The sequence below is a fragment of the Colletotrichum truncatum genome, assembly GCF_014235925.2.
Source record: "Colletotrichum truncatum strain CMES1059 chromosome Unknown Contig_0011, whole genome shotgun sequence".
NCBI lineage: Eukaryota > Fungi > Ascomycota > Sordariomycetes > Glomerellales > Glomerellaceae > Colletotrichum > Colletotrichum truncatum.
Window position 1 is genome coordinate 487,988 of NW_027222408.1, and position 23,768 is coordinate 511,755.

At 50.9% G+C, this 23,768-nt stretch overlaps 7 protein-coding genes across 7 annotated transcripts; 6 read left to right on the top strand and 1 right to left on the bottom strand.

Annotated features, from left to right (window-relative positions):
• Nucleotides 1-1,352: 1,352 nt before the first annotated feature.
• On the top strand, nucleotides 1,353-1,910 carry CTRU02_214476 (NTPase; the record flags this gene model as incomplete). Its single annotated transcript, XM_036730384.1, has 1 exon — nucleotides 1,353-1,910. One exon carries the CDS (start codon nucleotides 1,353-1,355, stop codon nucleotides 1,908-1,910), a length of 558 nt encoding a protein of 185 aa, XP_036577840.1.
• Nucleotides 1,911-4,006: 2,096 nt separating this feature from the next.
• Nucleotides 4,007-5,939, top strand: CTRU02_214477 (uncharacterized protein; the record flags this gene model as incomplete). Its single annotated transcript, XM_036730385.1, has 3 exons — nucleotides 4,007-4,616; nucleotides 4,673-5,452; nucleotides 5,506-5,939. The coding sequence occupies 3 exons, from the start codon at nucleotides 4,007-4,009 to the stop codon at nucleotides 5,937-5,939; spliced, it is 1,824 nt and encodes a 607-aa protein (XP_036577841.1).
• A 1,192-nt stretch (nucleotides 5,940-7,131) lies between these two features.
• Nucleotides 7,132-7,741, top strand: CTRU02_214478 (uncharacterized protein; the record flags this gene model as incomplete). The annotated part of the gene is made up of 2 exons (XM_036730386.1): nucleotides 7,132-7,490; nucleotides 7,552-7,741. 2 exons carry the CDS (start codon nucleotides 7,132-7,134, stop codon nucleotides 7,739-7,741), a joined length of 549 nt encoding a protein of 182 aa, XP_036577842.1.
• Nucleotides 7,742-8,680: 939 nt separating this feature from the next.
• Nucleotides 8,681-10,298, top strand: CTRU02_214479 (cytochrome p450; the record flags this gene model as incomplete). Its single annotated transcript, XM_070206247.1, has 3 exons — nucleotides 8,681-9,325; nucleotides 9,396-9,967; nucleotides 10,040-10,298. 3 exons carry the CDS (start codon nucleotides 8,681-8,683, stop codon nucleotides 10,296-10,298), a joined length of 1,476 nt encoding a protein of 491 aa, XP_070060021.1.
• Nucleotides 10,299-11,379: 1,081 nt separating this feature from the next.
• CTRU02_214480 (amino acid permease) lies at nucleotides 11,380-13,304 on the top strand (the record flags this gene model as incomplete). Its single annotated transcript, XM_070206248.1, has 5 exons — nucleotides 11,380-11,727; nucleotides 11,791-12,245; nucleotides 12,301-12,722; nucleotides 12,797-13,137; nucleotides 13,188-13,304. The coding sequence occupies 5 exons, from the start codon at nucleotides 11,380-11,382 to the stop codon at nucleotides 13,302-13,304; spliced, it is 1,683 nt and encodes a 560-aa protein (XP_070060022.1).
• Nucleotides 13,305-16,756: 3,452 nt separating this feature from the next.
• On the top strand, nucleotides 16,757-18,082 carry CTRU02_214481 (C6 zinc finger domain-containing protein; the record flags this gene model as incomplete). The annotated part of the gene is made up of 1 exon (XM_036730389.1): nucleotides 16,757-18,082. One exon carries the CDS (start codon nucleotides 16,757-16,759, stop codon nucleotides 18,080-18,082), a length of 1,326 nt encoding a protein of 441 aa, XP_036577845.1.
• Nucleotides 18,083-18,662: 580 nt separating this feature from the next.
• CTRU02_214482 (bifunctional P-450/NADPH-P450 reductase) lies at nucleotides 18,663-22,181 on the bottom strand (the record flags this gene model as incomplete). Its single annotated transcript, XM_070206249.1, has 6 exons — nucleotides 18,663-19,344; nucleotides 19,398-21,019; nucleotides 21,081-21,764; nucleotides 21,816-21,851; nucleotides 21,900-22,018; nucleotides 22,067-22,181. 6 exons carry the CDS (start codon nucleotides 22,179-22,181, stop codon nucleotides 18,663-18,665), a joined length of 3,258 nt encoding a protein of 1,085 aa, XP_070060023.1.
• Between the last annotated feature and the right edge of the window lie 1,587 nt (nucleotides 22,182-23,768).

Genomic DNA, 23,768 nt, shown 5'->3' on the forward strand with positions numbered 1-23,768 from the left:
CGAATCGAAAGATATGTGTTGCATCGGATGTGCAGGGGTGCAGTTGATTAAATTGACTCAATAGTCTAGGTGAAGTTTACGAGGTGGTCCAACAGACGGCCAGAGCCCTGCAGAGAGAATTGACGCCGGGGGCCTGGACATGAATGGGCTGCTATCAATCTAAATTTACGTCTCGCAAAGTCCTAAAGTTGGTCTCATACGTGATCGCGTTGTGACGTGATATATGGTTGCTGAGTGAGCGGAAATTCTGGTGGCGGAACTCCGCAGTGCACCGTTACAATGGTGAATCTATGGTGTGGACTAATAACTAAGCTAAGCGTGAACTTGCAACAACTGTATAAATATCAAAGCCATTAGTTGAGTACATTTAATAACATTTCAACAACTCACTTGGAATTGTAGATTGACAGAATCAGTACATTTGAATCTTTTGCCGTCATGAAGTTAAACATTGTCACTTTGTCTCTCTTGGCCACCCTTGGTGCTGCCGCCCCCGTGAGTCTTTCTCTTATGTCCTAAAACGCAATGCTTAATATATGCTCATATTTGACAGGTGGCCAACACCGATGCACTTGCTGCTCGAGACGACAGCGGCGAAGATAGACCTATCTACCCCGGCTGGAAGCGGGATGACAGCGGAGAGGACCGACCTCTCTACCCTGGCTGGAAGAGAGAAAGCCAGTAAAGTAAGTGTTAAAAAAAATTCTGTACTAGGCGGAACATGCTAATTAGGTAGTTGTGTAGTCATTGCCATGGAAACAAAATGTTACTTGAAGCTTTATCGGCAACATAGCTAAAAAGTAAAGTGGGGAAGGGAATTGTGAGCATAGGCAACGATCTCGCGTTTATCTCCTTGAGAGATTTTGTGTTAACAAGATAGAGACAAATCACATGTATCAATATCTCCTGGAAGAATTTGTTTACGACGTAGCGGAAGATGTTTACTGAAATCGAACCTGACTAAGCTGCAGCAAGTGCCTGAAATTTTATTGGCTCTCGAAAGAACAAGCAGCTTAGATAAAAGCTCGATGTCGTCTTCTAATTCAGCCCCCAACGCATGTGCTACAAATAACAAAGTATTATCGATTGAAGCAGCTATTGGTTTGGGAAACGCACTAAAAAAAGCTTCGATAGTTAGGTAAGCCCCACTTGCCAGGCCGAGTGAGTCACGTAAGGAAAAGTCACAAAAAAGAAAAAAAAAAAGGAATTAAGGGAGAACTCTTTCTCAGTTGATGTTGAATAAGCAAAAATCTCCAATTGTCCTACTTTCGTAACGAGTAAGTCTCTTACATCAATCGCAACCTCGTTTCTCAGTGATATGAGTGGCTTACAATTGGTAAAACACAAAGACCATGGCCGCCGAACGCACCTCACTCGTCATTGTCTCGTCAAAGAACCCAGTCAAGATCAATGCGACCAGGCTAGGGTTCAGTTCAGCACTGACAGGCTCATACGAGTTTCGCGGAGTTAGTGTGCCCTCGGGAGTTCCCGACCAGCCTATATCTGATGAGGAAACACTTCTTGGGGCTATGAACCGAGTGCGAAATGCTCGGGAGGTCGAGAAGGATGCCGACTTTTGGGTGGGAATCGAAGGAGGAGTGGAGGTTCGGGAAAATGAGAATGGGGCGTATATGAACTTTGCCTGGATCGTGGTTGCGAACCGCGAAGGCAAGATAGGGAAAGCACGAACTGGCGCTTACTACCTTCCCGAAGAGACGGCCAACTTGCTGCGCCAGGGGATGGAGTTGGGCCATGCGGATAACTTGGTCTTTGGCCATGTGGACTCGAAAACAACCCGGGGCTCTGTTGGACTGCTGACTGATGATCTCATTGATCGCACGAGTTACTATAGCCACGCTATGATTCTCGCTTTGATTCCGTTTAAGAACAGCAAGCTGACGTTTATCTAAGTCATGAATGGAGTAAAGATCTTGAAGTTGCCGTCTGATATCTGATAGATGTTTCGCGGCGAATGCAGCCAACTGCCGAGTCCATCCTATATGATGTTAAAGTATGATGCGCTGCTAAATAGGGGTAGATCGTCCAAGGGCGTAGTTTCTTTATTAAACAGTCAGTCCAGTGTTATCGTACCATTGGCATCCATGTTGCCAAGAAGAGTATTCCAGGGAAAGAAAGTTATGTCAAACATATCATGATTCGCATGTTTGATGAATAAAGTTGTTTGAATGTTGTATGCAACTAGGCTACAGAGCCATAAGGGTGAGCTTTGTGTGTGACCCCTCAGTGAGTCAATGGGAAGATGATTTTTGTTTAATGGTGGTTGGTCCACCTTTGGAGCCAAGTAAGTAACCCCTCCCTGGACTTTCTGCAGTTAAATTTGACTACAGATGACCTGTGCTCCATCTAGCGGCAGAGATGGATGGAAATGTCTTATATTAAAGGGCAGAACTACCTGCAGTGTCGCATCGAGATGACCAGTTTTAGATGCAGTAAAGGGTTGCAACATTTCAACTTCGGCTGAGCAACTTGAAAAGTAACAGCTTTGCCGAGGGAAGCATTTGATGAGATAAAAAAAATTGAGTTATATTCACATGAATAATGTCTCAGGCGAAGGGCCAAGATGGGGGATACTCCATCAGAAACACGCCAGTTGCCATGGGGAGATACCTTTTCCCCAGGAACAAATCATGGGGTGCCACTGGGGAAGGCCCGTACAGAAGAAAGTATCATGATGCCACTAAAGAGTTGAATGTGCAAGTCAAATGACACCCGCTTTTATTCCTCCTCAAATTATAACAAGTGGGGAGTTCCCACCTGAGCAGCTCCAGACGTGACGCGTTCTTTGCTCTACTTCTCTGTTCCCCAAACGACGTGGTCTAAGGAGGGATGAACTCCATTAACCAAAAGACAAAACTGCAAACTATCGTCAGTGCGCCAACATTGGATGAACTTTTTGTGTCGATAAATTTCGCGGCTAATCATCTGCCGAGTTACACATGAGTATAGCTCAACGAAGACCAGGGCAGTGTCTACGCATATCCCGTACACATTACCAAGAAAAGTTTCCGAGTCAATATTTTCAATCAGACGCCGATCACGCCGCTCCCTGGCTTTCTTGGCCAGACCAAGAAAGTACCGCAGCCAAACAGGCCGAAAAACCAAGACTGCCAAGCCAGAGTTCCGCATATATTTGACTTGGAAGTGGAGGGACAAGATCTCGTCGTTATAAGAGCCCCCACCAGCAGCCAACTAGAGAATTAAGCTTAAACTTGGCCAACGTCATTCTTCCATGGCGCCCAGAACAAAAAGGGTCTCAAAAACTCAGCTTACCGAATATTAACACAACAGCATCCCATTCGCTTTGCCCAGCCTCGGGTTACTCTACTAGGTATTCCGTACGGGAGGATGCCGCTGCATCGTTGGCTTGCCGTTCCTCGGCGTTGGTTGCACTATCCACATCAGACCTGGCACTCACCATTAACAAGTGATTAGCAAGCTTTTCGGATCGGTCACTGAAGGCTTCATTCGGTTCCCATCGTGAAACAAATGTATTTTGTCTCGGCTATTATTTCTTGGGCGCCAGGGGGAATGCAGGGTTCTTTTGATCGTCATTGTTGCGTTTGGAGAAATTATAGATCAGGAAAAATGTGGCTCATGTCCCTCGTGAAGTCTCTCGAAGTCGATTAGAGGGGTTTTTTCCTGCATCTGACCTGATTTTCGTTGCAAAACTGCCAACGCCCAAGGCACAATAATGGAGACGGGTGTGGATATTGTTGGTGCACCCCAAGCGGATTTGACTCCATTTCGCCCGGGGCAATCCAGTAGTAAACCTTTCTAGATGACCTCAGCCAAGTCATCCTTCACCGGATACCGTCTCACTGGGCCCCATGATATCGGTCAAAAGCAACGCCCGAGGTGAGAACTGAGCGAGTACAAGACGCGCATCTTTCCTCCAGACCACGTTTCCCCAAGGTCTGTCTGAGCCTAGCGGGGTTATCTTTTTCTGTTTATTTTCCCTTTGATCATCCACGGGCGTGTCTAGAACATGCACGAAAAGCAAGAGAAGCAACAGCGCTCCGGCGAGGCGGGAAGTCCAACTCCCTCCTCTGCTGACAGCAGCCGTGCCATTCACGAAAAGCCTCGGGCTCAAGGAGGCTTTTTGGGTTTCTGCTCGAGGCTGGGCGATCTTCCTGAGTGGAAATTCCGCGGTCAGCTTCTCCAAGGCAAGATCCTCAACTGGTCCATTGGTTTCATCGCATCATGCGGATTCCTCATGTTCGGATACGACCAGGGCGTCCTGAGTTCCCTCCTTACTCTCGATGACTTCCAGAAAAGCATACCTCTCATGACGCCGCTAGAGCAGTCCAACCGTCTATGCTGGCTCGACTACCCCGAGAACACCCAGCGTGACTACAGCCAGTGTACTGGAGATCCCAACACTCAAGCCGCTGCTGTAGCCGTTTACCAAATCGGATGCTTCCTGGGTGCGGTTTTGATTTTGTTTTATGGAGAAACCTGGGGCCGAAAGTCGTCCACCTTCTGGGGCAGTGCTATCATGATTCTCGGAACCATCATGCAAGCTGCTGCTCATGAATACGGTCTCTTCTCTGCCGGAAGAATTGTTGGTGGAGTAGGAAATGGCATGGTCACCTCAAGTAAGCTATTCCGAAGACCATCATTAGTCGTGTTCTCGCAGCTAACGCCTTTCAAGCTATCCCAACTTGGCAATCGGAGTGTGCGCGCCCTCATCAGCGAGGTTTCCTTATCACGCTGTCTGGAGCCTTGATTTCCTGTGGTATCGCTATCGCCTACTGGGTCGACCTCGGATTTTACTACTTGGAAGGCTCGATCCGATGGCGGTTCCCCATATCGTTCCAGTCATTCTTCACTATCATTGTCATGTTTGGCCTTCTGTATCTTCCCGATTCACCTCGTTGGTTAGCGATGAAGGGTCGCATCGAGGAGGCTCGTGAGGTTACAGCACGACTTCTTGGCAAGCCTATCGACCACGAAGATGTTACTGTCGAAGTCAAGGCTATCCAGGAAGCGCTTGAGGTTCAGAGCCAGGGCGGTGGTTTCAAGTTCAAGGAACTCCTGACCAACGGACCATCTCAGAACCTTCGCCGAACTCTCCTTGGTATTGCCGCTCAGTTCTTCCAGCAGATTTGTGGTATCAACCTGATCACATACTATGCCGGCTTCCTCTTCGAGAACTCCCTCGGCTTCGGCCCTGAGATGTCGCGACTTCTTGCTGCCGCCAACGGTACAGAATACTTCCTGGCCTCACTTGTTGCGTTGCCACTCATTGAGAGGACCGGAAGACGTAAGCTGATGTTGTTCGGTGCCTTTGGTATGATGGCTTCGATGGCAATTTTGGCCGGTACTGTGTCCACAGGCACAGTCGCCGCCAACGGTGCTCCTCAGCTTGAGACCCGCTATGGTGTCACCGCCACCGTGTTTCTCTTCGTGTTCAACTCTTTCTTCGCCATCGGTAAGTTACAGTGGCCTTTTTGCTTAAGATACTGATCGCTAACACCGAATTAGGCTGGCTGGGTATGACTTGGCTGTACCCCGCCGAGATCACGAACCTGCGCATCCGCATCCAGGCCAACGCTCTTTCCACGTGTTCAAACTGGCTGTCCAACTTCTTGATTGTCATGATCACGCCTCCCGCCTTTGCCAACCTAGGATACCGAACCTACGTCATGTTTGCCGTATTCAACGCAGCCATCATTCCTTGCGTGTGGCTATGGTTCCCTGAGCCCAAGGGCCGAAGCCTCGAAGAGTTGGACGTTATCTTTGCTAGTGCCCATGCCGATGGTGTCAACCCTGTCAAGCGTGCCAAGGAGATGCGGCACATTGACGGAACTGAGCTCGAGGGTGAGCTTGACAAATACTTTGGGTCCAGCGAGCAGGTTGAGGATGCTCGCCCGATGACTCGCCCGATGACTGGACACAGTCAGGAGGCGAGAAACTAGATGTACAATGTCTATAATCTGGTATTATACGGGGTTACTGTTATATACAACCCTAATTGATTAGTTACTTTTGAAAGATAAAATTATTGTCATTCAATCCATTTGAGGTTGTGTACTAAACATGAAACTTGAATCTCGAATGCCGATCTATGATACAGTAGTTTGCTTTATTGAAAAGGTATTGTTGATATGGGGCATCTCAGCCATCACAAATCAAATGCATCGACAGAGATTTGTTGACTTTACATTCTTCAATCTCAAGACCTTCACACAGCCTGACTTGTTCATGCTCATTAACTCGCTGTGGACTGCCCAAGTAAACCCCTTCTAATAGTTTGATGTCGGCTGTCAAGCTAAGTTTGCAAAGCTCCCCTACAATGAATATTAGGAACATAATCATCGCTCGCTAAAGCAAGATGCCATGGAGACTTAATGTTACTTTAAACGCATAAGATCTGCATGTTGGTTTACGTTTAATCTATTCTGTGCCAGGCTGTGGTTCCTGAATAGCTCCCCCGGGTACGTACCTGGCATTCCTAATGTTGATTACACAGCACCAAAGTTCCCATACTAATGACCAACAGTCTGCCTGATCTACTCAACCCAGCCACAGTCGCCCCTTCAAAAAAAGAACCAATGTGCACCTTGCCTAGCCCACTTGATTTAATTCTCATTGGCCAAGATGCCAGACGCCACAAAATACACCTTTGGCTGCCTACGAAGGATTCTGGTCCAGATGCAAGGACGCGTTTACAGTGAAGCATGTGTACCCCATTCCTTCAAGATACGGTGTTACCAACTCACTCAGTAGCCAGTGATAGTTTGTCAAAGGTGTCAAGATCCAGTGCTTAGTGGACAGTATCGATGCATTTGGATACCTTGAATCGTGCTTACCAGTACGTACCTCACGATCCTTCGACGCCCCATTTTGGCAGCCAACACTGGGGCTCGAACGACCTCTGGGGTCTTCAGCCTATCATATTTCTCCGAAGACATGAGGCTAATGGGTTCATCGCACGCTCAGCCTGCGTAGATCATGCTCAACCCACATGGTGTACGGCAGTCCAGATATCCTCAGGCTTTCAGTTAGTTGTCCTACAAGCAGTATGTCGATATATAGAGAGTCTTGGTCCTGTTTGAACGTTTTGTTGTTTCCAGCATCAACACTTCAACAAACACAGAAAACGCAAAGATGGTTTCTCCAAGCACCAACATTGTCCTCCGAAAGATTTCCATCATCTCTTTCGTACCCGCCTTCATCATACTTTTCATCCATGGCATAATTTCCAGCTGCCCTTTTCCGGCTCTTGGGATCCTGCCCTTATCCGCTTCCGCCGTCCTCGGTCTCTTCATCGTCCGTCGAGATTTCATCGCCGCTCTAGGCTCCCCCATCCAGGCTCTTTCGCCATCCAATATCTTCTTTGCAGACCTCTTCCTGGGCGTCTTCCACTTCATCTTCCTCCTCATCAGCTGGGTTGTCATTCGAGAGCCCTGGGACAGAGGCCAGATTGTCTTGGGCACTTACGGCACGGTCCCTCTGATGGTTAACACGTAGGTATTGAATCTTTGGAGAATGATGAGCTGAACTAACCATTCTCTTTCCCCCCCACAGTGGCATTCATTTCTACGTCCTTATCCCGCAAATCGCCCACATGTTCTCTCGACGGACTTGCGACTGTCCTCACTGCCAAAGCGTCAATAAACCAGCCTTCTTTTCATCTTCCACGTCGGAGTACACTCCTCTGAATGAAGACGACACCGAGCCTGAGGATATTGGACGAGACCTTGAGGCAGGCCACTAAGGGGGCCACGAAAGGGAGAGTAATTGGATTTGTGTCAACTAATAATACACAAGATGGACACTTGATGGAAATGGACAACATCTTAAGATTAAGAGACAAGCATTCCGTTCACTCATTTTTACAAAGTCGGCGTTATATATGAAAGGAATATGATTTAGACATTATATATAGAAAATATCACATTGTTATGTGGACAGTCTTGGGTCAAGACATTTCAAATTCATACCCAAGAGAAGAGGAACCGTATCTTTCACTGATAAGTTTCTCCATCCGTCAAACTCCACATACTTGTGGTCGTTGATTGCATGCTACAACTGAGCGTGATCAGTATTACAATTCGGTCTCGGACCATTTTAAATTCCGCTATAGGCAGGGAAACAACTAAATCAAGCAACCCAACCTTCGGCAAGGATGCAGACGCAACAATTTCGGCCTCGTCGCCGCCGTTACCCCAACGACTCAAGAGTTACAACCAACAGGTTAAAGACTTGACACATTCACAAGCCAAACTCAAGTTCCCCGTCTCGTATCAAAGTATCACGACTCCCCCAAGGCGGGGTAACATCCAATAAAAGGAGTAGCCAGGCAGTTCATATAATGCGGTCCCACATTGACTTCGTCGACACCCTTGCCGCCTCCAAATCTCCGTGAGTACCATCCCGGCTTCTGTCGTGGGGGCAGTGTGCAGACGAAGCTTAAACTTCAGACGGACGAGGGACGTGAGCCGCCCCTTCCCGCTGTTAGCGGGAAGTCCGTACAAAAAACGACATCACATTTTACTCTTTCAGCAGCTTTCACTGAAGGACTGTGCTTTTAAAAGATTAAACTCTTCGCTACATAGCTTTCCTTCGTACAAATACCTCCAACCATCACGTCAATCTACCAACTACTCTCCCCCCCTTCAGCAAGCCTTAGTAACCCATACCTGGAAATCTGACAATGTTCTTCGCAAACTCGACGTTGAATTCCCTCCTCGCCGTCGTCCTCCTCTCCCTTCTAACCGCTTACATAGTCTACTCCGTTATCAACTCGCCGATCCGACACATACCCGGCCCTTGGCACACCCTTATAACCCACTACCCGCTCAAGTACTACGTCCTCACCGGCCAGCGCATGTACTACGTCCATGCCCTGCACGCACGTTACGGCCCTGTCGTCCGAATATCGCCGTCGGAGGTAGCAGTCTGTGACCCGGACGGCTACGCCGCGATCCATCGCATCGGAGGCGGCTTCCTCAAGTCGGCATGGTACGAAGAGTCGACGCGGTCGGACAGCGGGGAGACGAGCATCTTCGCCATGTCAGACCCGAGACAACATGCTCAAAGAAGGAAACTCCTCGGCAGGGTGCTCACAAAGCAGTCCCTGCGGCGAGATTGGGAGTTTCTGGTGAGGCAGAAGGTCGAGCGCGCCGTGGACAGAATCTACAACGAGGCCAGGGAGGGCGGGTGTTCGGACATGTTAAAGTGGTGGACCATGATGAGCACGGATACGATTGCCCAGTTGGCGTTTGGGGAGTCGTTCAACTTGCTTGAGCTAGGAGAGGTGCGGCGGCCTTGGGGGCACTCTCACCCTTGTCACACAACGGTAACTAACTGTGGGCGTATACTGTAGAAAAATGACTACTTGAAGGCTCTAGAGCTCGTCTCGATCCAAAACACAATACGCTACGAGCTACCCCCTTCTCCACTTCATTCAATCCATAAATCCATTCAAATCATCAGCAGGCGCTCCCGACGCGCAAAAGGTGTTCAGGGTATACGGCAAGCGGGCTGTGGCAAACGCCTTCAAGAACAGCCGTGACAGGCCGAATTTATTCGCGCGCATGATCGACGCGAGCATGGCGCGCGAGATGGAGTGGTTGAACGAAGGGGTCATTGAGGCCGAGGCCAACAGCATGATCATCGGCGGCTCAGACACGACCTCGGTGACTCAGACCTACCTGGTATGGGCCGTCTTGAAGCGGCCAGATCTGAGAGAAGCGCTGGAGGAAGAGGTCGACGGTTTGGAGCCGGGATTCGACGATGCCGCATTGGAGAAGCTACCGCTTTTGAACGCCGTCATTGATGAGACGCTGAGGTTGTACGGCGGCGCGCCTGGCCACCTCGCGCGGATCGTGCCGCCAAAGGGTGCTACGGTAGGCGGGTACTTCATCCCGAGTAACTACACCGTCGAGACGCAGGCTTATACCCTCCACCGGAACCCGGAGGTCTGGCCTGACCCGTACCGGTAAGTGTGCCGAACTGCCCGTGTGGGCCCACCTTGGGGCGGGGCCGTATGGAGACTGACCTGCGTAACCAGTTTTGACGAGACGCGGTTCTTGGATCCCAGTCAGCTTACACAGCAGCAGAAGCAGCTCTTCTTACCGTTCGGGGCGGGTTCCCGGAGCTGTATTGGGGTTGAGCTGGCGAAAATGGAGCTTCGCCTAGCTACGGCTGTGTTCTTCCGGAGGTGTAAGGGCTTGAAGCTTGCACCCGGAACGACGGATGAGTCAATGGAGATGGAGAATTACTTCTTGATAAGCCCACGTGGGCACAAGTGTGAAGTAATAATGGCTTGAGAGATGATCGGCCCCCCAATTCGGCTGGGACCTTTTGTTGGAAGGGTTTCAAACAAGGGCTCCAGTCAATCTGAAGAAGACATGTGAATACCAAATTTGTAAAAAAAAAAAAAAAAACACATTCCCGAGAATCATGCCGCGGGCTTGAAGAGATTGCCACCCCCCGCCATTACAAAGACCCTCCGCAAAAAGGCGACAGGAATATACTACTAACGAAAAAAAAGTGCCAAGCTGGAAATCCAGATCAACCGAAGCATGCCGGCGAGCTAGTCCCCCTCCCCTCGTTTCCCATCATGCGAAGGCGTCGGGAGCCCGTGGGGTTTGGACCCTTTTGCGGATCCATCGCGGGCTAGCTCGCTGTTTTCTCGAAGCTGTTCGGATGACCCGACTCATGCGCCGCCTCCCTAATCCCTGACCGAACCGGTTTGCTAACCAGTAACAGCAAAGCCTCAAGGCGTACACGACGGCGCTACCAACGTCAAATACAGTCGATTCATGGGCCCCCTCGGGACCCACAGGGTACGGCCACTTGAAAGATTTTTTACGTAGCTGTAATTAAGAGCGATCCACGATCTCAGCTCATGTTGCGAAACCGGAGGGGGGGAGCTCAGAAAACGGACAGAATGTTCTGCTGAAGCATCCAATTCAATGTGTCAGGTAGACTCGATAGGCGCGAAAGAAGCTTTTTAAAGATGGCTCAAACAGATGCCAAGAAGTGATCCGGGACCAGACCGAAGCAGACCGAGACGAACTACGGGCCCCCAGGTTCGGTGACTGCACGTAACTTTCACCATCATGTCAACCTTTTTGCCCCTGCGACCCCACTAGCCTCAGGAACTTCCTTGACTAGAGCGATGATGCCATCAGGTACCCCTCCGGTTTCGCCATGGAGGAGGGAGCAGAAAAAAATGGGAAAAAAAAGATCTCATAGTACAATGAGTATTTCATTAATGCGATCCCAGGCCCCATGGCTCCCGTACTCGTCTTGTCGTTGGAAACCCCCTCCCCTCATTCGCACGTCGCTTTTGTCCTGGCCATATAGACAAAAGGGGAACCAGACTAAGCCCGCAGTCTTTCAGCCATGACCGCGTACGATACCGATAGACGTGCCCATTCCATTGGGCCCGCCGGAGACGACGACGTCCGGGATATCGAGAAGTCCGGAGCCGACGACGACCACCACCATGACGACAAGGCCGCCATCCTGGAGCCCCAGATCAACGTCGGCGGCCAAGGCCGCACGCAGCGCCGCCTGAGGGACTACCAGGTCACCATGATCGGTTTCTGCTCCGGCATTGGAACAGGTCTCTTCATTGGAACTGGTTCCGCTTACGCAAAGGCCGGTCCTGCCGGTCTGTTGCTGGCGTACATTGTCGTTGGAATGGTTCTGTGGTGTGTCATGCAGAGCATTGGAGAGTTGGCAACTTTGGTATGCAAATTGGGCCCCATATACGATCTCTCTTAATGACACACTTTGCTGATTGCCTGATAGATTCCAACCGCTGGATCCTTCCCCCATTGGGCCACCCGTTTCATTGACCCAGCAGTCGGTTTCTCCTTGGCCATTTCATACGGATACTGCTACACGATAGCTATCGCATCCGAAGCTTCAGCAGCAGCAATCCTCGTTTCTTACTGGACAGACATCACTCCCGCCGTGGTAATCACCGTATCCCTCGTTCTCATCCTCATCTCCAACTTGGTGAGCGTGAGATGGTACGGTGAGACGGAGGTTGCTGGCGGCACCATCAAGGTGCTCTGCTTCATCGGCCTCGTCTTCACATCCATCATCATCACTGCTGGCGCCGGCCCCAATCACGAAGCCATCGGATTCCGGTACTGGCGCAACCCTGGCGCGTGGGTTGAGTACAATGGCATCAGCGGCTCGACTGGCCATTTCCTGGGCTTCCTCGCGGCCTTTGTCAACGCTTCCTTCTCTTTCATCGGGTAAGCAAAGCTTCGCTTTACAGAAGGCAGCCACATACTGACAAACTGTTCAAAGCGTCGAGACCGTAGTCATCAGCGCCGCCGAGTCTATCAATCCCCATAAGGCTATCCCGAACGCCGCCCGCCGCGTGACCTGGCGCATCGGTCTGTTCTACATCCTCGGCGCCCTTCTCATCAGCTTGATCGTCGACCCGCGCGAGCCCGGCCTGGTCTCTGGCTCCGGCAACGCCAACAGCTCTCCTTGGGTTATCGCCATCCGCCAGGCGGGTATCAACATCCTCCCCTCCATCGTGAACGCCTGTATTCTGGTTTCGGCCTGGTCGGCCGGCAACTCATACTGCTGGGTCGGTTCCCGTATGATCGTGGCCATGACCACGGACCGACAACTGCCCCAGATCTTCGGTCGTACGAACAAGCACGGTGTGCCGTACATCGCCGTTATCACGGCCTGGCTGTTCGGCCCCCTCGCCTACCTGAGTGAGTTTGCTCCCCCTCTCTCCCACCTTTCTAGCACTAGCAGTATGTGACATGTGGCTAACTGAGTTTCTCAGGTCTTGGATCTGGCGGTGCCGCCGACGCCTTCAACTGGCTTCTGAGTCTGAGCACAGTCGCTGGTCTCATTGCGTGGGCGACCCTTTGCTTCTGCTACATCCGTTTCCACCGCGCCATGCAGGTCCAGGGAGTCAGCCGAGACACCCTCCCCTGGAAGGCGCCTTTCCAGCCTTACACTGCGTGGTTTGGCTTCGTCGGCGCTACCATTATCACGTTTGTCGCGGGATTCTCTGTGTTCCTCAAGGGCAACTGGTCGACCGCCGACTTCATCTCCTCGTACATTGGCATCCCGATCTTCATTGTGCCGATCATTGGCTGGAAGATTGTCCACCGCACAAAGGTTCGTACATCGATTGCCCACACATGACGTCAAGTCGCTAACTTGAGCAGTTCGTTCGCGCGCACGAAGTAGATTTATGGTCTGGCCGGCTCCACGAGTCAGAATATGTTCCTGAGAAGCCCAAGCCAGAGAACTTCCGCCAGCGTGTCAGCCAATGGTTCTCATGATTCCAACTGCAGAAGAGGGGGGGCTGGCTTGGAAACTCTACCCCCTGATAGCCCTCGGGCGCGAAGACTCATGCCGCGCGCCGTGGCTTGCAGTATGAAAAGTGTAAATTAGTCGTAATAATTCAATATCAGAAGTTCCCGTGAACTTGGGAATGTTGCTGCCTGGCGTCAGGTCTGCCGAATGATTACGACTTGGTCTTCGTGCTTGAGAGTGATTCCATGCTACTAATGGCCTAAGCCACTGCAACACTGAGGCCAAAAAGAAGTTACCCTAACAGCCTCACCTTCGTGGTAATAGAAGACGACGTCACTATAGGCACTCGCTCTCAGTATTCGGCCGTATTTCGTATCGGCAAGCCGAAGCGGGCTTCGTCCCACTGGCGTCCCGTAGGATGACAAGTAACAATCAAGAAGGTGGTCGCCGACCGGATAAAAAGCTAGCTACCCCAGCCCATGGCTCCCACGTCTCCATAGTGCGGGAGTGATCCCGGCTATGGTCCCTGTTTACTCCACTGATCTGTTTGCGAATGCTTGGTGCGTCTCCCTCTCTCTGTGCAGTGTATGTGTGTGTGTGTGCCCCAGCCCCATGAAGGAATGATCCACCCTGCAATAAAGAATATACTACGTTGTATAGCAACAGATACCATTAACGTCAAGTCAGGCCACCATCATTCTGGCGCGCGTGCGATCCCTCTCCTTCTGGGCCAATATTGGAGGTACAAACTGCACTGCAATGCAGTCATCTACCAGGCCAAGCTTTGCGTTATCAGGTAGAGAGGAAACAACCGCCGTGAACCGACAGAAACCATCAGTCGAGGGGCTGGGGTCGTTGTGTGAATGACAATCCTACCTATACCTACGGGGGAGCGTCTAAATGAAAAGGCTGCGTAATGGCCACACAAAAAAAAGTGAACACAGCATCGGAAAGGAGGGGATAAGTGGCTTCCCTATCGGCCTCTGAGCTGGCAATCAGCCCAAGAGTCGCAAATGCGCGAATTGCGGAGGGAGTGATGAAACTCGGTTCAGTATGTAGGTGTGTGCTTGGCGTCAGCACCGATTTGGCCAGGGTATAATCTACTCAATGGAGTATGGCTTATGCTGCAAAGATCTCGGCCGTTCCGTAGAGCATTTGCCATAAGAACGAATGCCAGACGCTGATTCGCTCTTTGGTCACCTTAAATCCCACCGATCTTCAACGTGCCATTGGTCCTGTTAAACGATACTGTAGCGGCGGGGCTTGAACACGTACTGGAACAGGCTGGAATTGAGGCCGGTTGGGCTTCATGGGGGGTGGGGTATGTGATGAGGTTTAATTTCAAATATCATGATCTTTGTACTGGGTGGTCATCTTCCAGCGCGCCCTTGGTGTTCAATATGCATTCCCTTTTCACGTAACAAAATGTCGGTGTGATTTGGAATGATGCGATGAACTAGTTCAATGTCAGCAAACTGGTAGAGACAATATGTGAGCAAGTGATGGCATGTTTATGAATGTTGATGACCAACCTTCTTGTATCAGCGGCATTTGTCAACTGCTTCACGATATCTCTCAACACCAAAGCAATAGCCATAGATTCTCTCCACGGGCCTTTCAGGTCGTGGATTGATGCGCCGAGGTGGCGTTTTACCCACGACCCGGGGCTGGGCCAAGGACGCGCTGTCACGTCCTAGCTTTGGACGGGTCAATGGAGGGGATAAGAGCCAGGAGGTATCATTAGGCAGACGTCTAACAGTTCTCCCAACCATGATCCTAGCAGACGGAACGGACAACAAGAAGACACCGCCAGTAGCGAGTGTACAAAGCCACCAGGGCGGCAAGGAAAGCCGTCAGCCATTCCCAGATCCGCCAGAGTGTCTGGAATCATGTGGCTGTAGTAGGAATTGGGATCAATGTTTGGTTGACGGCAGTGATTTCGGGTGTGCCATGTCATGGAGAGGCAAGTCACAGGGTAGGGGTCCGATGAAGGCTTTTTGTTGATGGCGGTGCTCTCCTGCATGAAACTGCTGCAGCTTCTGCAGGAGGTAATCCAAAGCGGTTGACTTTAAGGCTGAGATATCATTCCATCCTGACCATATGACTTTCGATGCCGTCGCCGTTGTCGCAGTCGAGACCACGAGCCAGTGTGGTTATCACGCGAATGCGAACTTTACCTCTGACATACTCGTAGTGACTCACAGTCTCTGCAAATCAGGAGAAACCAGCCGTTAATCACGACGTATACACCTGTAGCTCATGTATCTTGGACCCCAATCCCAGAGAAGGGGATGGACGGGTAAGGCTGGCACCCTGTGGTGAACTCAACGGGCTCCCGGTTTACTAGTCCCGTGTGCCAGGCGTCTGGCTGCATCTCCCCCTCTTGCGGAAGAAGTAGAGGGGTGTGGGCAACCAATCCAGATTCTGGTTTTCTGAAAGCCTGACGGGTGTGTCTCTATTTTGGGAATTTCCGCCGGTTGAATAGGATTGGTCGAGAGAAGGGCGAGGAAAAGGTACACCACAGACTGGAGATGGGGGCCAAATTTGGCCCCCAACTCTTGCTCAAAGACTCTTGTTAACAGTATGGCCGTTCTGCTTAAAGGGCGACTTTTCGCTCTCTAACAGAGCAGATTTGTCTTGTTCAATCCGTTTTAATCATTTCCTGAGCCTTCTCGAAAATGCCGTCTGCTTTGTGCAATTTTGGCGGAAGCCAGATCAACTTCTTCATGCCACGGACGACTGGTGTGTCTTGGTCTGAGCCGGCGGAGCCCGCCACGACCCCCAAGTAAGCTCCCACACCTTTTCAACGTGCATAACGGTACAGGGTCTGATTGGCGGTAATAAACGGCTAACTGAAGCAGGAATTCTAAAAATGGGCCGCAAATACTCACATTTGCCCTACAGAAGCGGCCCCGAGCCACTCGAGCGAGTACAGCCAAAGTTCGGACTGGATGTATTACTTGTAAGCCACTCCTGCGTGCCAATCGGCGTTGTAATGTGACGAGTAGCTAATTCCGTCCTAGGCAAGTAAGTTGGCTCTTACTCGTATAAAATAAGATCGGTTCCTCATGCTCATCTACCTAGGCGGCGACATGTTAAATGCGACGAAGCGAAGCCCTCTTGCCAGCGATGCATCAAATGGCAGGGATTTTGCGAGGGATATGATGTGAACTCAAACAGTTCGTCGGCGCCGACGCCAGCACCAGATAACGGTGTACTCGACAACACGAAGTCTTACCAGACCGTGATCAAGACGGAATGCCCAGCAAGCGGCTCTGAATCTTCGGGGCAGCTTGAAGATGTCAATCTGGTTATCGAACCAACCTTTGACTTCTTTGAGAACGACACTGAGCGACAATACTTCAACCACTGGCTAGACCACCGCGATAGATTTGGCGGTGGTTTCTTTGATGAGCAACTTTGGAACGAGACGATCCCTCAGCTGAGCCGCCAACATGCGTCAGTTCGTTACGCAATCATGGCCATTGGCGGCATCTCTAAAGCACTCCGACAGAGTCTAAAGCCCACAAACCCAGCCCTGATGGCGGCCAACGGGCCGCATTATAGCCTCGCCCTCTCGTATTACGGACGAGCTATTCGCGAAGTCCGAGAGGCGGAGTTGAAAACGAGTAGCCTTCGAGGCGCCATAGTGTGCTGTCTGCTCTTCGCATGCTTCGAGGTGTTGCACGGCGATCGAAAGGCCGCCTTTGCCCACATCAACAACGGCCAGCGGATGATGGATGAGCTCTTGCGCAGGTGCCAGCTAGACGGCTGCGACCGGACCCAGAATATACTTGGGGCCGAGTCTGTCGAGACCGATATCCTGCACGTATTCCAGCGGCTCATCCAACAGTCTTGGTCCTGCGGTGTCCTCAGGCGACGCGATCAACTAATGTTGGACAAGCCTGACAGACCATGTAGCGATCCCCGACCTTGGTGTTGCCGAGGAGGATCTGGCAGAAAATGTGCGATCCATAAAATGCCAGCGACATTTGCAACTCTACAGGAAGCTCGTCGGTGGTGGGACGTCACACAGCATTTCGTGACGCACTCATCGAACGTCGTCTTCCGGGTCACGCATCTTGGCCTCGGCGATGACTTCCTTTCCGAGTGCAATGAACGCGTTCAAAGACATATGGATTATATCGAGAAGGCCAGGGCTGGCATCAAATCAGCGACCTCCGAGCAGTGGCAGGATTTCAAAGACGCCCTCGAGCGATGGAACGGCGGCTTCGAGCCACTCTGGATCGCCGCTCATAACTCCAAAGATAAGGACGAAAAGTCATATGCGCAGGCGGCGCACCTTCGGGCGCACTACCTGACGATGTACGGCTGCGTTCATTCGCCGTTGAGCTGCAGCTACAACAGTGTCGCCGAGCTGACACCCAAATACCGCGAAGTAGTTGAGCTTTGCAGCCACCTCTTCAAGTACCAGAAGCGCTATTTCGACAATTCCGAGATGTTCACAATGGACATGGGCCCGACTTGGCCGCTCTTCCTTGCGGGAACTCGATGCCGAAACCCTGAGGTGCGGAACGAGGCCATCCGGTTGCTACATGAGAATCCTAGACGAGATGGTCTTTGGGATAGCCGCATCTTCTATGCCTTGACTGTTCGTAATCGTATGCTCGAGATATCCAATGCCCAAGAGGGCACGATTGAAGAGCAGTGGTGGCGATTGCAACATCGATCCGCGTATGTGGACGAACAAGGCCGCTTGATGGCGAGGGCTATGGACAAGAACCCATTGACGGGCGCTTGGGAATTTGGCGAGGATAATCTACGTCGTTTTCTGTTTGATTGATTTTGAATGTTTGTTGTTTTTCGGAAGTGGGAAATTGTTTGAGGGCATCCTGATAATGGCGAATGATTTACTTGTCGAGAGGAACTGGAACGAAATTGGGAAGCGCGAATGAGGCAGGAGTTTCCAGTCCCTACCTGTATCTTTGGTACCAAGGCGCTCGGTCGCTTAGCTGGGGGATAAAACGATACTACATCTTAGATACCTAACTTACGAAGACACGATATACGTCTTATAGTCAAGGACTTGTACTTTGAAGATATGACATTGATCTGATGGATTCTTTTAGAGCATCTCTGCGTTTATTCTAGCCCAGATAGAAGCTATAATAAAAGCAAACTACTCAGGGTTATATATCCGCCCTAGTCGTTATAGTACCATTGAATTGGCTATGCACGCAAATTCAGACCAGCAAATACCATGTTACTTTACCCCCTAAAGCTTTCTATAGGCACCACAGTTGGTCTTGACTACAAAAGAGAGAAGTAAAAGGCCATTATTACAAAGATCTTGAACAGATATAACAAAATATCCCGTATGAACTCACATAGCACATATTCCAACCCACGCCAGCTAATATACCCTAATCAAACACATCAGTAACATACCTCTCATTCCTGACGCCCTCAAACCACTTCTTCGCCCCCTCATAATCCAGACCCTTCACCTCGTCCCCTTCTTTGGCACTCTCCATGATGACCTTCAAGCAGGCCTCCTCAACCGCCTTGCCGACATTCCTCGTCCCGCAAATATACAACTTGGCCCCCTTGGCCCACAACTCGGCGACATCCTTCCTGTCATGCCACAACCGGTCCTGGACGTACTTACACCCCTTACTCCTGTCAGAACGGCGGGAATACGCTCTTCGGACGCTCGCAGCGCCCATCTTCTCCCACCTATCAAACTCCTCTCTGTACAAATCATCCGCGTCCGGCTTCCTGCACCCGAAGAAGACGAGCGCCGGCGCGAGGCTGCGACCTGCTGCAATCATCGCCGCTCGTTCTTGTATGAACCCCCGGAAGGGCGCTATGCCGGATCCCGCTGCGACGAGAATAATGGGCGTCTTTTCGGGTCCGTCAGGGAGGTGGAAGGCCGGGTGAGAAGGTCGGACGGCGACTTGTAACTTGTCGCCCTTTTTCAGGGCCTGAAGATAGCTTGTTGCAACGCCGACGTGGCGGCCTTGCCCAGAGAGCGAGAGTAAGTCGAGGAGAGTGTATGTTAGTGTTGCTTGTGAGCGGTCAAGAAACGGTGAGGAGGAAATAGAGCTGCAAGAGTTAGCTGCAAACTCCCGTATTAAAGGCCGGGGGGTTGAACTTACTATTGTCGTACGCGCATGGGTGGCAGCATAGCTAGGAAAGCGCCGATGGGCAGATCAACGGCCGGGAATCGCTCTAGGAGGTCCAACACGGTGACGCGTTTCTTGGTGATTTCCTCATGGAAGTGTTCATCGCTTGAAAGTTTCGACAGCTCTTTTGTAGTGGCGTCGTCCTGCGCTGCCTCCGCCAGCGAGGAAACATTTCTCTTCGTCGCGGGCTGCGCGAGCTCGACGTACGAGCTGAAGATATCAGAAGCAGGTACAGCCTGGTCGACCGGCAGCGGCATTCTTTTGTCTCCAGAGATTGTCAGGCACGCATCCCACGCCAGCCTGAACCTCCTAAAAACCCTGTCCACGTTCGCTCTTGGATTTAGGGGTAACACCGCCAGGTAATCTCCCGCCCGGTAAGTCATGTTTGATGGCAGTTGGATATCCATATGCTTCTTCGGCACCGCTTCAGCCGTCGTAAGAACGGTTTCCTCCACAACAACGGCCTCCTCGACATCCTGTTTCAAGGTTGAGATACGAGGGCTCGAAACCTGCACAGAGAGTCCTGCCTGCATCCCACCACCGCTCCGCGCTTCAGAGATTTCAAACTTGTCCACCAGCGCAGGCCATAAGACCTCGTCCTCCCAGGACTCGAAATCACTAAACATGTCGCGTTCCGCGGCGTCGGTTAACCCCATAGCTACAAGCCGCGTGGCGCCGCGCTTCTCCATTGTGTCGTCTATCAGCTTTGGGACCTTGTGGAAAGTTTGAACCCAGTCATGATGGCCGCATCCAAACACGGCATACGGGACATTTTCGAGTTCCTTGCCTTTCAGGCTCTTTAGCCAAGCGACGAACCGAGTCGCGTTTCCGGGCGGCTGGCCCTCGTATGAGGCGGTGATGATCACCACCGGTCGATTCTTTGGGAGGTTCTCTGCAGCAGCGTCGAGTATGTCCACAATTTCGGCCTCGAATCCGTGGTATGCTGCGTCAGTTGCGAGACGCCGAGCAAGAGCCTCGCAAGTTCCGCTGTTGGAGCCGTAGTATATGCTCAAAGCATGGCCGCCGGCTTCAGGTTTGTGCCCATTTGTCTTCTGATCTTTGCTTTTGATACCATTCGTCTGTGCCTGCAGTCGTTCCCGGGAAGCAGAAGGCGTTCTCGGTACCCCCTTACCGGCTAGCTGATGTTCTAGTTCTGTAGGAGACATGCCGTGGCGAAGGGCCGCCCGCATATGAAATCCTTTTGGTTTGATCGTAAGCGAGTCCGCAATCTTTAGCTCGTAGCTGGGGTCGTCCATGGTCAAATCAAAGTTTTGGAGTAACATGGCTGTAGCAAGCAAAGCCTCTTGCCACGCGAAGGGTCGACCGATACAGGCTCTCGTACCGTTGCCAAAGGGCTTCCAGCAGTTGGGGAACTCTTTTTGCAGACGCTCAAAGTTTTGATCCATCATGCGCTCTGGCTTGAATTCCTTGGCATCCTCTCCGTACACGTCTGGATCCAGGTGTGCCTTGGCAATCATACAGCCGATAGGTTCGCCTTTCTTGATAAAGTACTTTCCTGCCAGGAAAGTGTCCTCCCTGGCTTCGACACCGAAACCGGGAATGCCGGGCGAGAGTCGTAGAGTTTCTCGGAGAACCTAGCAAACATTAGTATCTTCTCGTGTCCAATTTATTTCGAATTAAATGAAGAAGCCATACCCCGTTCAAGTAAGGCAGCTTGGCCAAGTGGTCAATCGTAATGGGATCTCGGCCAATGACTTCATCAACTTCCTGCTGAGCCTTGAAATATGTAGCTGGTTTCTTCAACAGCTGGTAGAACCCAAACGACAGCAGACCTGAAGTCGTCTCATGACCAGCAATAAGGAAGGTTATCAAGTTGTCGATGATACTCTCGTCCGTCATCTTCTGGCCCGTTTGAGGATCGACACCGTCAAGCATGGCGCCCAGCAAATCTCGCCGACTCGAAGGGGCTTTCTTACGGGTCTCTAGCACCTCAGCAGCCGTTTTCCGCAAAATGTCAATGTCCTCAAAGAACTTCTTCTCCGAGGCCCGGAAAATCCAGCTTGCAAACGCGGGTCGTAGGTCACGATTTCCGCATTCCGTGAGAGAATCGCCCATCGCTTTGATGAAGGGATGCAACTCCTCACGGTAATACGAGTTGAACCGATAATCCATCGCGCAGAGAGCGAGAGTGTCAAGAGTCAGACGCGTGAAGTCTTCGGTCGCCATTATAGTCGTCAAAGGGCCGTGGCGAGCCCACTTCAGCGTCATCTGGGAGGCAATTTCATACATTTCGTCAAACATGCCGCGGATGGTGACGGGGCCAAAGGCTGGGATGAGAATTCTGTGCGCGATGCCCCAGTTGGGCTCGCCATCTTTTGCCTTTTGACTGTCAGCATTGAGTTTAAATCTTCGAAGACGGCCAGTACTCACGGTGAAGAGTCCATCGTTGGTGATGAATCTCACTTGCTATTCCATGTTTAGCTAGGTCGCTGGGCAGTCTGCGATAGTTCTTACACCGAGGACGTTGTTCAGTGACTTTACAAAGCGCTTCTCGTCGCATACCTCGTTGACTAGGCGCTGAGAGGTGACGATAACATTGGTCTTTCCCGGTACGCGCAGCCTATAGATGTCACCTGGAAGGTTAAGTATTTTTTTTTCTTCTGGAAGGTTATTTCACACACCCAATGCGTCTGCGAGACGTACGATATCCTGTAGACCGCTTTCTTGTGTGAATTCCATAACATGTCCCAAAAAGGGGAAAGCCCGGGGCTCCGGGATGGGCACCTCCTCCGCCATGTCTGCTTCTGTTAGACGTTGGTGAGAATATCAACTAGAGGAAGCAAAGTGATACTTGATGAAGAAACGTCGAATTGTAAGCTGGCCGTCCTCGATGTAAATGCTCTTTGACACGGGGTGATTGTGCTTTATAAGTGAATGAAATGGACTGCTCAGGTAATAAGATGTAATCTGATGACGAGATGCGAATGCGAATTCGTAGGCCAAGAAACTCCCCTTTTCGGTCAAATGAAGTACTTTGCGGCTTTAACATTGGTAAGCTTCGTCATCGTTGGTGCCATACCAGGCAGCTGAGACGGTGAAGCGGAACAAAAACTTTGGAGGATGTCGAAGGATGCTTAGAGTGCTTCCGTGATCTAACGAGCCTTGGCAGGAACAGCGCTTGGCTGTCTTTGAAGCGGTCATCTATGTAGATATAAGGTAGTTACCAATGGTGGTTTTTAGTTCTGCTTACTCGTACTTGGGCGAGTTTTGTTTAGAAAAGTGGATGTTGTTGATCAGGAAGAGAAAGTGATAGTCATTCTCCAATTTGGATTTTTTCCACTCAAACTTTAGTTCTAGGTCGTAGTACGGATAATGGCTAAAAGAATCTCACAGGTTCCAGACATCTACATAAGTTGTTCTTCTGACAGGGAACGATGGCTTATCCCTGTTGAAAGGCTCGCCTACAGTTTGCTGCGGAGTTGCCTGCGAGGCCTCTACCCTAGCCACGCAAGATGGGCCTCCCAAAGACCGAAGTGATCATGCCGTTGAATCAAAGTCCGTAAATAAATATGACTCCTTGAGACTTCTGAAAGAGGCAACGTGTAAACCATAAAATGACACTCTAGGCACGGCGGACCATCGCAAATTAGCACGAACCCGGTCCGGCAAAACAAACCGGCGGATTTCTGAACTCCGACTCTCCGCTCAAAGTCTTGATTTGGAGGATTGTTCCCTTACACGGTCGGAACGAATAAGAACGGCCCCATCCCTTTTTCTCCGTTGGGCCAAGACTTGCCTATAGATTTATCGAGCGGACGGGCGAGATTCGCCTACGGCTTAAGCTCATCCCGTTGCCGTTCGCAGTCTATACAGCGCCCTCATGTGCCATGTACTTGAACTAGTGACCGTAAGCCTATACTGGGAAAGCCAGACACCCCAAATGCATGTCAGATGTTAGTTCAGGACAACAATACTGTACACGTCGGGCGGCGCTGCACTCTGGATTCGCAATCGCTCTCGGTCAGAACAAATGGGCTGTTGGACAGCGACGCCGGACTATATGCCGGACGGAGAGCTCTCAAAGATCGGATAGACTGATGCCCGGAGTTGAAATGGTTGTCCGTATTTGGTCGAGAAATTTCTTCGTCAATTCCGGACTTCTGTGAGATGGCAGGATTGGCGATGAAAAATTAATGACCCCGTAGACATAAACATCCATCAGCTGATACGCTTGACATGGAGGTGAATATGTGTCTTCCTACAAAACAGAAAGTATTGCATTGTTTCTAAATCCAATTAGGGAAAAGTCTGGTCTTGACGGCCCACGGAGGCTTTTGGCGTTACCGTTTATCCTTCACCTGGAGTTGTTGACTGTTCATTGTT